Source organism: Enhydra lutris, unplaced genomic scaffold (genome assembly GCF_002288905.1).
Source record: "Enhydra lutris kenyoni isolate GAN:26980312 unplaced genomic scaffold, ASM228890v2 scaffoldscaffold27, whole genome shotgun sequence".
Taxonomy (NCBI): Eukaryota; Metazoa; Chordata; class Mammalia; order Carnivora; family Mustelidae; genus Enhydra; species Enhydra lutris.
The window spans coordinates 19,188,218-19,200,782 of record NW_019154111.1 but is presented as its reverse complement, the minus strand read 5'-3'; the positions used below and the strand labels follow the sequence as shown (position 1 = coordinate 19,200,782).

Below are 12,565 nucleotides of genomic sequence, written 5' to 3'. Positions count from 1 at the left end.
TCCTGGGGCGCCTGGGTGGCTCAGTGGGTTAAAGCCTCTGCCTTCGGTTCAGGTCATGATCCCAGGGTCCTGGGATCCAGCCCCCCATCGGGATCTCCGCTCCGCAGAGAGCCTGCTTCCTCTTCTCTCTGCCTGCCTCCCTGCCTACTTGTGATCTCTCTCTCTCTGTCAAATAAATAAATAAAATCTTAAAAAAAAAAAAAAAGACCTTTCCCCATATCAGATTTGAGATGGGGGGGCGGAGCTTCCCGTTCTCTGACCTTGAGGCCTCCGTCTCACCCATGCTCCTGTCGGCCACTATAGGACTGCAGCTCCCTAGTCTCTGTGCTTGTCCATCAGGACCACTGAACTTGGGAAAACAAAACACACAGGGACACACTTTCGAGGGGTGCTACTGCGAGTTCATGGCCTCTCCCATCAGCAGAGCCAGGAGCTATCAGTCTTATCTGCCCATTATTTCATTCTCCACGATTTTTCTCAAGCCCAGTCCCCTCCCTGGCTCTCCCCACACAGCGGATGATCCTATCTCCCTAACAGTTTTCTTGAGAAAATAGGGAAAGGGGGTAAGGAGATTCATATATCCGCCAGTCCGTGCACATAATTATCTCATTGAGTTTGCACAGCCTGAGAGTAAGAGATTATGATTCCTGTTACAGATAAGGTCACAGGTATGTGGTGCCTCTAAAAGGCAGGCTCCACTCCCACGCTTCTTTTCCTTCCGTGTGATGTGATCATGCTTTACAGCTGAAGCTCTGTGCTATGAACCATCAGATTTCTCTTTTTCGCATTTCTAAACACTTAGATACGAATCCATATTTCTTTGGTAATTGTTTTATGTTTCTTTTCCTCTCCTGGGCTAATAATCCTCCATCTTCTCTCCTTGCGTGGACCTTGATCACGGACCTCCCTTAACTTCAAACTCTTTCTTGTAATAATTGTATCCCCTCCACGCATCTGCATGCTTGCATCTCTTTCTGTGTTAAAATCCATTCCACACCCCTGCATCTCTGGATGCACCCCGATGATTGTTCTTTCCTTCACAGGAAGCTTTTAGAAAGCATTTTCTTTCTTTCTTTTTTTTTTTTTTTAAGATTTTTTTTTAATTTATTTGACAGACAGATCACAAGTAGGCAGAGAGGCAGGCAGAGAGAGACAGGAGGAGGAGGCAGGCTCCCTGATGAGCAGAGAGCCCGATGCGGGACTCGATCCCAAGACCCTGAGATCATGACCTGAGCCGAAGGCAGAGGCCTTAACCACTGAGCCACCCAGGTGCCCCTAGAAAGCATTTTCTTAACTCTGCTTTGTCACCTCCAATTCACTCTTCTACACACTGCAGTCTGAATTCCAGACCCATCATTTCACTGAAGTTGTTTTGTTCCAGGAATATAAGATTTGCAGTTTAAACAAAATCACCAAATTCAGTAGTTACTCTTCTATCATGATCCTTTGGGCTCTCAGCTGCTATGATATCTACTTTGGGATAATCTCTCATTGTTGAAACGATCCTTTGTGACTTTCCCAATGTCCTTTTCTCCTAAATTCACAATTCTTTTCCAAGCCATTCATCCTTAATTTCTTTTGCTGCTTTCCCCTCCCCTTCTGCTCCTTCTATGTTAGTGCTCTCCAGGGTCTTATCGTTGATCCTTTTCATCACCTGTCAGCTCGAAATGAAATATATCCACATCCATTAAATTACCACCATAGAGAGAGACAGATCAGAAACTTACTTCAAAGTTCCTGTTTAAAATTTTAGGACCTTTTCAAGTTAGAAAAATCCAAAATGATGCTGTTCCTCAACCTCTACCTCTAGTCCAGACCTCTTAATGGCTCCCAGACCCATATTTTTTATTGCCTAATGAACGTCCGTGGACATCGCAAAGTCTGTAGGCCCAAAACCAGATGCAAAGTCTTTCTTTCCATCCGTTCTCACAACCAACATGACTGGTACTGATGAGGGAGCAGGAGGCTGACTGAGGACAAAGCAAAAGCAGGCACCTTGCACCCCCTCTCCATCAGCTCCCCTCGGTAATATGTGTGACATTCCTCAGACACTCCTGACTGCCATATAGTTAACTTGCAGAGATCACAATCCTGCAAAACAGGCATCTCCCAACTATCTTGATGTTAATGGCTTGCCAAAAGACAACATTGATCAAGCTTCCAGACCTCCGGTATCCCGACACCGTGTAGGCCCTCTTTAGCATATGAAAGCTCCCTTGAAACCTCCCTTTCCCTCACCTTCCCGCAACCTGCCATCCCTCACAACCCGGGGCAGCAGCTCTTTCTGCCCACAGGTCCTGTCCCCGTGCTTTAATAAACCACCATTTTGCACCAAAGATGTCTCAAGAATTCTTTCTTGGTCGTCGGCTCCGGACCTCAGCCCACCGAACCTCACCTAGGTTCTAGAACTTCATCAGTACCATTGTCCACCCAAGTGTGCTCTGGTCAGAATTTTGGAAGTTGTCATCCTTTGCCCTTCTCTTTTGCTCACTTCCAAATAAGAATCCTTTAAAATATTCCTAAATCCTTAAAACAACATGCTGCTTTTAGTTGTTTATTGCATCAGTTTGTAACCTCCCCCCCCATACAAATTTCTTGCCTTAAATAAATTCTTCTTTACTTCTTTATAGGATTTATTTCATTTTCGGATTAAAGCAGTGGTTAATTATGACCTTTTATGAGCAGCATCCTCTTGTTCTACTTAGCAATTTCATTTCTACCCACCACAGATTAAGTGTAATAGTATTTACTCTTCTATATTAAGAGTAATCGTATTTTGCTGTGTCAGTGTCCTTAGATCTTTCCAGTTTCTATTTTTATCTTTTCCCTGTGGTCTACAAAAACCTAAGTTTATTGTTCATTGCATTATAGAGCAGTAGTTTTTACTGTGAATTGTTTTTTAGGGTTTTTTGTTTGTGAACTTTGGATTTTTCTAACTTGAAGAAGTCCTAAAATTTTAAACAAGAACTTTGAAGTAAGTTTCTGATCTTTCTGTCTCTATTTATACTGAACTTCAGTTAATAATTTCTTTTTTTTTTTTCCAAGAAAAAGTTATGCTATGCTCAAGCTACCATCTGTCACCATACAGTGCTATTATAATACCACTGACTATATTCCCTGTGCTGTTTCTTTCATCCCTGTGACTTCTTCCTCCATTACTAGAAACCTGTACCTCCTACTCCCTTTCCCTCCTTTGTGTCCGTCTCCCCCACTCCCTTCCCTTCTGGAAACCACCAGTTTGTTCTCTGTATTCATGGATCTATTTTCTTAAATATTTTAATGCTTAAGGAACATTTGTGCTAGCATTTTTCTAGGTAAATTGGTATCTACCTTCCCTGACATGTCTCAACTGGATATATCGACCAGGCTTGCCAAGATTTTCTGCTATCCTGATGTAAGGGTCCCATTAGAACAGAAGATAAAGGAAAATGAGGTCTTGACTAAACAGCTTCTCATTCTGAAATTGTTTGCATTTGATCTGCTTTCAGTCCAGTTCTAATAACAACCATTATCTATATTCGCCAACTGCTTTGCTTTGGGGAGCCCCAGAAAACCTCTGTTTGGCCAGAAACAGAAACAGCCATGCTAATTTGTGCATGTAAATGCATCCTTATTCTTGCTTCCACCATGGGAAGTTAGCTCAGACATCCTTCTTTGCTTTCAGTCAGTTAATGTGATGACATTTCCTGGTGTGTTCTAGTTTCTTGTCTTTGAGGAAGCCCCCTTTCTCAAGCAGATGACTGCAGCATCTGAAAAGTGTCTCCTTAAATATATCATCTTTTCTTTGTGCTGGAGTTCTAAATTCTGTACTGAATTTTCATTGATAATAACACTGATTTGTTTCATTTTTATATTGGATTTAACTGATATTTGACCCAAGTCATTCACTACCAATAGCTTTATACTATTTCAGTGACTTATATTTTGGTTTTTGGTAGATTCCTTAGCATATAGGAAGGAAGCCCCTAGTAATTTGTAAAGCTGTAACTTACAGTGTGTGGAATATTGAGTGGAGTTAATTCAAGGCAATTAATAATAGATGCTACAGTCCTCACCACACTCCACACTTCAATATTACATTTCTATCTGCTCATTAATATTTTCATATGTAAATATGTAGACATGCAAACATTTTCTTACATCAAAACTGGGCTAGAAAAGTAATTCATTAAGATTAAAAGAAGTATATATTTTTATTTTGTGGTCTTTAAAGAATCATTTCTAAGTGTACTATTGTTCAAATCTTGGTAAACATCAGCAGTTTATGGTAACCTTAAAAAAAAGTAAATGTTAGGGGGCACTTCGGTAAAAGTGTCCCGTTAAAGTGTCTAACTCTTGGTTTCAGCTCAGATCTGATCTCAGGGTGTTGAGGTCAAGCCCCAGCTCAGGCTTTGTGCTTAGCACAGTCTTTTGAGATTCTCTCTCTCCCCACTTTCCCTCACCCTCTGCCCCCGGCTTGCTCGCTCACTCTCTCTCAAATAAATAAATAAACAAGTAAACGTTGGGATTTTTATCATTTCTAGGAATTTTCAGTGGCTCTCTGCTGAATACTTTACCCAATACTATAATTATTATAAATATATGTATTAAAATTATTTTATCTATTTTTCTGATACCGGAAGGTAGGATTCAACAGAAATAATGCACGAAGAAAGCAAAATGGTTTTTTCTTTGAATTTCCTTTCATTTTCATCCCTTTCTCACTTTCTTCTTCAAATATTAAAAACCTGCATTGCTTTTTGTTGTTGTTGTTGTTGTTTTTAACTCATTCCTCTTTATTTTAAACTTTGGTTTTCTTCGGTTGATATTTTTTTTATACCAGGTACTGGTGGACTAATATTTTTCTACACAGAATGTATTTAAAACTGTGTTTCAAGTTAGAGAGCTCATTGGTCAAGATGTGTAGTACAAGAACATCGAAGGGTAGGTAACGCAGAGATCTTATGTGAAGTACAGATTCATTTGGGAAACAATTATTTAATCCTTAAGTGCCAGATTCTAAGAAAGGTACTGAAATTACAGTATGATTAAGAGACAGACAAATAAGTATAACAAGGTGTTTCAGTTGCTCAGGCAGTTATCACAAATACCAGGGACTAGTAACTTGTAAACAACGCAAGTTTACTTTTTATGGTTTTGGAGGTTGGAGGTTCAAGATGAGGGTGCTAGCGAGGGCTACCTCCTTAGATCACTATCTTCAACAGTAACCTCACAGGGTGGGGGTGGGGGTGGGGGGGATGAGAGATCTCTCTGGGATCTCTTTCGTAAGGGCACTAACCCCACTCAGAAGGGCTCTGCCCTTATGATCTGATCGGCTCCTAAAGGCCCCATCTCTGAATACCATCACACTGGGGATCCTGTTATAATTTTTAACACGAAAATTGGGGCATTCAGTCCATTGCCCAGGGATTCTGTAAGAATCAAATGAAGACAATAGAAGATGCATTTGAAATTGCCCCAAATTAAGAAGTGTCTCTGTTTCTTCCTATCCCGAATTCCTGCTGGCTTAATCTAATCTCTCTGACAAGGCAGCTGTGAGCTCCTGACTCTTCATGAGTCTCTGTGCTTCCCATTGGCCTACCCGGGGAAAATTGATCAATCTGCCTTTCCTCTCCTTCTAGAATTGCTTAATGTCCACGCCTGCTTGTTGGACCAAGCTAGATGGCTCACTTCTTTCTGAGCACTGCCTGAACTTTTCTACCACCCTGGTTTGTCCTTGGTTCCTTCTGCCTGTCAAGATTCTATGCTTCCCTCAACGCCTCCATTATGTGCTTTTGATCTCACATTTATTTCCATCCCATCTACTCCTTTAGGCATTTGTCTACTTCAGACTTCACACGCCCCCTGCCCCCACCTTCTGGAATGCAAGAATAAGCAGACCGTCAGACAAACGTGAGCTCGCGCAGATCTCCCACAGAGTCCAGAATTGCTTTCCATTCTGTTTGGAATAGAGAAGGCACAGAATATAAATATTGAATATATTCATTTGATGCACAAGGACTATATCACAAGCATTTTATTTATTTCTACTATGTGCCAGACTCGAAGTTTGGCAATACCATATAGATGAGTTAGATAAATTAACAAACAAAATACAGTCTGTTAAGTGCTCCCATAGAGGAAAGCAACAGGAAACTTATAGGAATGATACTAATTCAAATGAGGCAATATGTGGATGAAAGAATGGATGGGTATGTGAATGAGTAATTTATTTTAATTGTCTAGAGCTGACATTTAATACTCTGCAGTCCTCTTTATGGGTAATCACCCTCATAATCTTCTGTTGCAACCATAGTGAGTTCTAATTTCTTCCTTCACAACAGTTGCTAATAACACTCAGGTGGATAAAATCTAGTTCTAATGAATTCTGTCTACACCTGCTTCCTCAGGTACATCAACCTGCCTTTAACCACTGACGTTTCCAGTTGTGACATTAAACATATTAATTTGGAAATTTAAAAAATAATGTTTAAGCATAAAATTAATCTAATATTTCATTATTAAAGATAGGTAGAATCTACTTAGTGCTTCTTTGATCTATGCTTCATTCTTGTGCACAATTTTAACACTTCATTAGTTTACTTCCTTTAGCTTTCTATTTATAACGATTTAAACAACCTTGTTTCTAGAGTCCTTTGCAAGAAGAACCTCAAGTTATTATTTTTATGAACTTTTTCTGTGTTACAGACTTTTGCCGATAAAACTCTGGATTTTTTTTTTTTTTTATCTTTTAATCACAAAAATTCAATAGTCTTAGTTTTTTTCTTCTTCTTCTTTTTAGTTTTGTTTTTTTTGTTTGTTTGTTTGTTTTTTTTGTTTTGTTTTGGGTGGGTGGAGGGAGGGGAAGGGCGGGAGAAGGAAAAGGTGGGAGGAAAGCCAGGTGGGAGGGTGATGACTCAGTCAGGACCCAGTGAGGGCAGTGCCATGAAGTGGGTGACCCTGTTCTTAATGGCAGCCCTAAGAATGGAAAGGTAAGGGGTTCAGAAGGAGGCAGGCCGCCCGTGTGGGGAGACGGCAGCCGAGCGTGGAAGGGGCTGGCAGGGCAGAGGGCTGATTGGGGAGAGGGGCTAGGAGGTGGGTGTGCGCCGAGGTTGGGGGCGACCCGGAGGTGAATGTGGGGTTCCCGGGGCCTTCTCCCAGCCTGCAGGATTCCTGGCCTGAGCCTGCCCTTCGCCTGCCCTTCCACTTCCCCGCTGCCCTTCAGGAGTCTTCTTGAATGCGTACTGTACTTGGCACCGTGATCTAGTTGGTGTTTTAAACTGGGTCCACACTCAGTGTAATCATTTGATACACTTCAAACATAATCCAGTCACTTAGCATTATTGGGATATAAAATGTCTAAATTTACAGATCTTGAAGTTTATTAGGGACTAGCCCACAAAATTGTCATGTAATGAATGGTCAAATATGACTTACTGCTGATTTTAGAAATGTTTCTTTAATTGTTTATTTTTTTCTGTTGACATTTCATGTTAGATCTCTTTGAGGTTTTAAACTTATGAAACAAAAGTAATGATCATTTTTTATTTGTCTGATTTAGGCACTGAGATAGTATTTATTGAACATGTACTATGTCCCAGGCTTTTTTTTCTAGCTTCTGGGGTGTGGAAACAAATAAATAAACATAATATTTTAAGAGAACAAAAATAAAGTAAAGAGAGGGGATTGAGAATGACCAAGAGAGAGAAGTGGTTTTTTGTGCAAGACGTTCAGAAAGAGTCTCCCCAAAGAGATGCATTTGAGCAAAGACCTGATAGAAGTGGGAGAGTGAGTGAGTGGGCCTTCCAGGGTGGGGGTGGGGGGTGTTGGGGGGGCGGGCAAAGCAGTCCAGGAAGTGTTCCTGGAAGAAGTGGCAGCAAGTACCAAGACCCACGGCTTCCCACGCTCCAGGGAAAGAAAAGAAGCCTGTGTGACTGGAGCAGAGTGATTAATGCTGGGGGCTAGGAAATGAGATGGGAGAGAATAGGAATGATGGTATCTTAGAGAACCTCTTGGTCCTGGTAAGGAGCTTATATTTTCTTTTGAATGGAATGAAAGGTATTAGAGGGACCCAGATCAGGAAGTGACACATGATCTGATATATACATTAAAAGTTTACTGTAGATACTAATTGTACTAGTTTTCTGCATAACAAATTGCTACAAATTCAGTGGCTTTTATTTTATTGTTTTAAAAGATTTTATTTATTTATTCATTTATTTAGAGAGTGCAAGCAGGGGGAGGGGCAGAGAGAGAGAGAGAGAGAGAGAGAGAATCTTAAGCAGACTCCCCATTGAGTACGGAGCCTGACACAGGGCTCCACTCAGGGTTCAATCTCATGACCCTGAGATCATGACCTGAAAGGAAATCCAGAGTCAGACGCTTAACCGACCGAACCACCCAAGCGCCCCAAATTGTGTGGCTTTTGAACACATTTATTATCTCCTAGTGTCCATGGGTCAGGAGTCAGAGAGAAGGGACTACGTAACTGGGTCTCTGCTCAGGGTCTGCTAAATCTACAGCCAGGATGCCAGCGGGGCCATGTGCTCCTGCACGGCCTAGGGCTTATACAGCTTGTCGACAGGAGTCACTTCTTTTTTTTGCAGGTTTGAGATCCAGGTCCCCGTCTTTTGTTTGTTTGTTTTTGCCATCTTTACCATTTTTTCCACCGTGGTAAAGAACATAAAATTGTCTATCTTAACTGTTTTTTAAGTATACAGTTCAGTAGTGTTAAATGCACTCACACTTGTGAAACACATCCCCAGAACCTTTTCATCTTGCAAATCTGAAATTCTGTACCCATTCAACAGCTTCCCCTCCCCTGTCCCCTGGTAACTATTCTGCTTTCTCTCTCTATGAATTCGGTGACTTTAGCTACCTCATGTAAACGGACTCACACAGCATTTGTCTTTTTTGTAACTGACATATTATGTGTTTGTTTTTCCGGGCTGTCAGCCGGGGGGTGCTCTCAGATGCTAGCTGTATGTACCCCTCTTCCAGCCTAGCCGCCTACTGCTTCAGAGTCAGCAGGAGAATCTCTCACACTTTGAATCTTTCTCTGCTGTCTCCAATTTGCTGTGACTGAGCCTTCTGTAATAGAACATTATCACAGCAGGGACTCCCATCACCTTTGTCATATAACGTAACCCAATTAAGGGAATGACTATCCCATTATATTCACAGCCTGCCCACCTTTGAGTAGAAGAGATTAGACAAGACCTGTACAACCGAGTGTGGGAATTTGCCAGGGGCATCTCAGAATTTTGCCTACCATGTAGGTGGAGAACGGATTTGGAGATGGGGGCCAGAGAAGAAGCTGGAGACCGATTAGAAGGCACTGGAGATGCCTAAGCCATTGCTTCTCAAAATTTAATGTGTATATGAATCTTCTGGGGATCCGGTTAAAATTAGATTCTGACTTAGCAATGTTAGGATGGAGGCCTGACGCTCCCTAACAATCTCCTAGGTGATGATGATTCTGCTTGTGAGATAGCAAGACAGAGACAGGCTCACGGGGACAGGGGCTTGGACGAGGCTGGTGACAGTCGGGATGAGAAGCCGGCTGATAAGGATATAATTTGAGAGTCGACCCAAAAGGGCTTGGTGGGAAGGAACCAGAGGCACTAGGATGACTTACATGTTCAGAGGATGACCAAGATCGTAGGAGGAGTTTACTTCAGGGCAGAAATCCAAGTGTTTAGTGGGGGATATGCCAGATTCGAACCCACACAGAGATGACCACTAAATGATGTGGGAAATAGCAGGCTTATTAATCATATGCAGTGTTACTAGACACTTTACAGTGTTTGTGGCACCACAACCGTGAGACCCTTCCAAAGGGTCCTTGAAAATTTCTTGCAGCGCCTTAAAAAAATGTAAGCAATACAAAGGGTCTTGTTGGTGCATGTGTGGTTTCTCCACTTCTCTCGCACTGACATTAGTGAAGCAAACAGTGTTTTCTTTCCCACGTGCCAGAGTTCTTTACAGTGAAATTAACATATCATTACTCAAATCATTAAAGCTGTTCCTGGAAGCCAAAATATGCACCCCTGGGCAAATTTAAAGCATACCACATTCCAGCTCTCTCTAGGAATAGAGCTAGATTTTAAAATAAAATGAGTTTTCGGCACCTATTGATTTTGGTAGACGCTAACGAGGAGATGAATTACCTCATTTTTTCCTGGCTATCTAGGCCATTTCATGGCATGACTAATTAATATTTCTTTCCTGGGCTAAATTATGCAAAGTTCGCTTTGTCACATTATGAGAGCTTTGCATGGAAGTGAAAATATTCTCTGAGGCCTTTATCACAAAAACAAGATGGCAGAGTCTAGGGTTTTATGGAGGATAGGCTTACTTCTAATTTCTCTAAACATTAACCATGTAAAATCTTGGCTTTACCCACACTCATTTTCTATTTTTTTTTTTTTAAGATTTTATTTATTAGAGAGAGAGAGTGAAAGAGAGACAGCATGAGTGGTAGGGAGGGGCAGAGGAAGAGGGAGAAGCAGACTTCCTGCTGAGCGTGTGCCTGGAGGTAGAGCTTGATCCCAGGACCCTGAGATCATGACCAGATCAGAAGGTGGAAGCTTAACTGACTGAACCACCCAGGCGTCCCACCCATGCCCATTTTCTAAAAGAGAAGCATTTGAAAGGGAGGTAAGCCAAAAACTGCTACCACCCTGCTCTTGGGTGGGATGGCTGGAGACATGTAGAAAGAGAAAAGTTTAGGACTTTTAAATAAAACATACCTGTTCTTTGTGTTGCTTGGGCTCTAGCTAAGGTCATATCCAATGACAAGGTTACAAGAGGTAACCTTCATTTCATAACCTTTATTTCAGGTAGCATGAAATAAAGGCAGCACAGGGCAGCTTTGCTTTAAAGGACGGTGCATTCTGTGGAACAGGTGGAAATTCACTTCAGCATAGGCAAAATCTTTATAGAAACCTTGTTTTCTGTTTCATAAAACCTGGTAGACTTCGTGACCAAAAAAAAAAAAAAAGAAGAGTGAGAGAGAGGAGGAGATATTTCAAGGAGAGCATGGTGATTATGTTTTTATAAATCAGACCATGAGCAGATGACAGTTAAACCAGATCATTGAAAGGCAGGGGTGACGGAAGGTCTGAAGGAAACTACCCCTATTGAGAGTGCTAAGGAAGTCAGAATTTAACACCTGCCATCTGGACACCTTTCAATCTGGAACCTGGGCTCATCCGAACTACCTGATACAGCAGTTAGTTTTTCTGTTGATTTGGAAGAGTCTGATGGCTAAGCAAAGCCATTGTTGAACCCTGAACTTGACATAGCTTCTCTTATAGGCCTCTTTTTATAGTGTATCACAGTAGAGCCTAGAACCCACACCCATGCACAGTTGTTTAATGAACTGATTCAGAGATTCCATTTTTTTCTACTATTGTATCTATTTTTATGTAACATATGAGCAACTTTATAATATAAAATGTAGCTTTTGCATAGTAATTTAAGAAACTAACTTCTTACTCTTTCCTTTCCTTAGGAGCACTGAATCAAAAAAACTGGGGAAAGAAATACCCAACATGTAGTAGCCCCAAACAGTCTCCTATCAATATCGATGAAGATCTTACCCAAGTCAATGTGAATCTAAAGAAACTTAAATTTCAGGGTTGGGATAAAACGTCTTTGGAAAACACATTCATTCATAACACTGGGAAAACAGGTAAACTGTTTGCATTTTGTTTGTGATTTTAATATGTTCATTGGGCTTACAGTATGTTTATATCAGTTTCATTTCATTTTCATGTCCTTCATTTTATTTCATTTCATTTTCTTTGTGTGATATTCTATGAACTGCATAGAACCTAAAGGTAGAAGAAATCAAATAAAACGCAGTAAATGGGAAGTTTCGATAACATTTTGAAAATGTGTACAAGAATAAAATGACCAAAGTCATCACATTATGTTCTTCAATAATAAAACAATAATGATGCCTCCACCAGAGGATGTGGTAAAGATAATGCAGTATACAGCTTATATCTCCCATCTCTGGTTAAATCACTTAGTTAATCAGAATTTCCTTTTCTTGGACAACGTATTGGCTCTGGTTGCTCAGCGTCATGCTACATTCAATACTGGGGTACAAAAAAAGCAATCATCTATAATTAAATTTTAACAAAGAAATCAGTAGCATTTCTATATAGAAAGTTTAAAATTATATACTGTCCTTAGAAAGTACTCTGTAACTGCTTTTTTTTAAAAAGACTGTCTTTTTTTTTCTAAACATGCAAATTATAATACCATAAAAAATTCCAGTGAATTTTTTAGAGGGACAAAATAGTTTTGAAAAGTAAAGAGCTTTCCTTTTCTGATACCATATTTTAAATAAAATTGTATGTATATCAGGAAGTTATAGAATAAAAACAAATAAACTCATAGAAAAAATATTCTAAGTTATAGTATGAGTTATGCTGGGTGGTTTTATCATTAGTGAATTCTTTCTCTGTTATTTTGTTATTTTGGTAATGCAATTATTTGAATGTAGTAATTTCATTTTAGGTCCCATGAGGGTAAGAATTTTTCTATATCAGTTCCTAATACATAATAAACATTC

At 40.4% G+C, this 12,565-nt stretch overlaps 1 protein-coding gene across 1 annotated transcript in view; it reads left to right on the top strand.

The window, feature by feature from the left end:
* The window catches only part of LOC111151984 (protein tyrosine phosphatase, receptor type Z1), a 179,361-nt gene that overhangs the window by 82,846 nt on the left and 83,950 nt on the right, over positions 1–12,565 (top strand). The window contains exon 3 of the mRNA XM_022510240.1: positions 11,495–11,674. Within this exon, the coding sequence (XP_022365948.1) occupies positions 11,495–11,674 (180 nt within the window). The remainder of the gene's footprint in view (positions 1–11,494; positions 11,675–12,565) is intronic.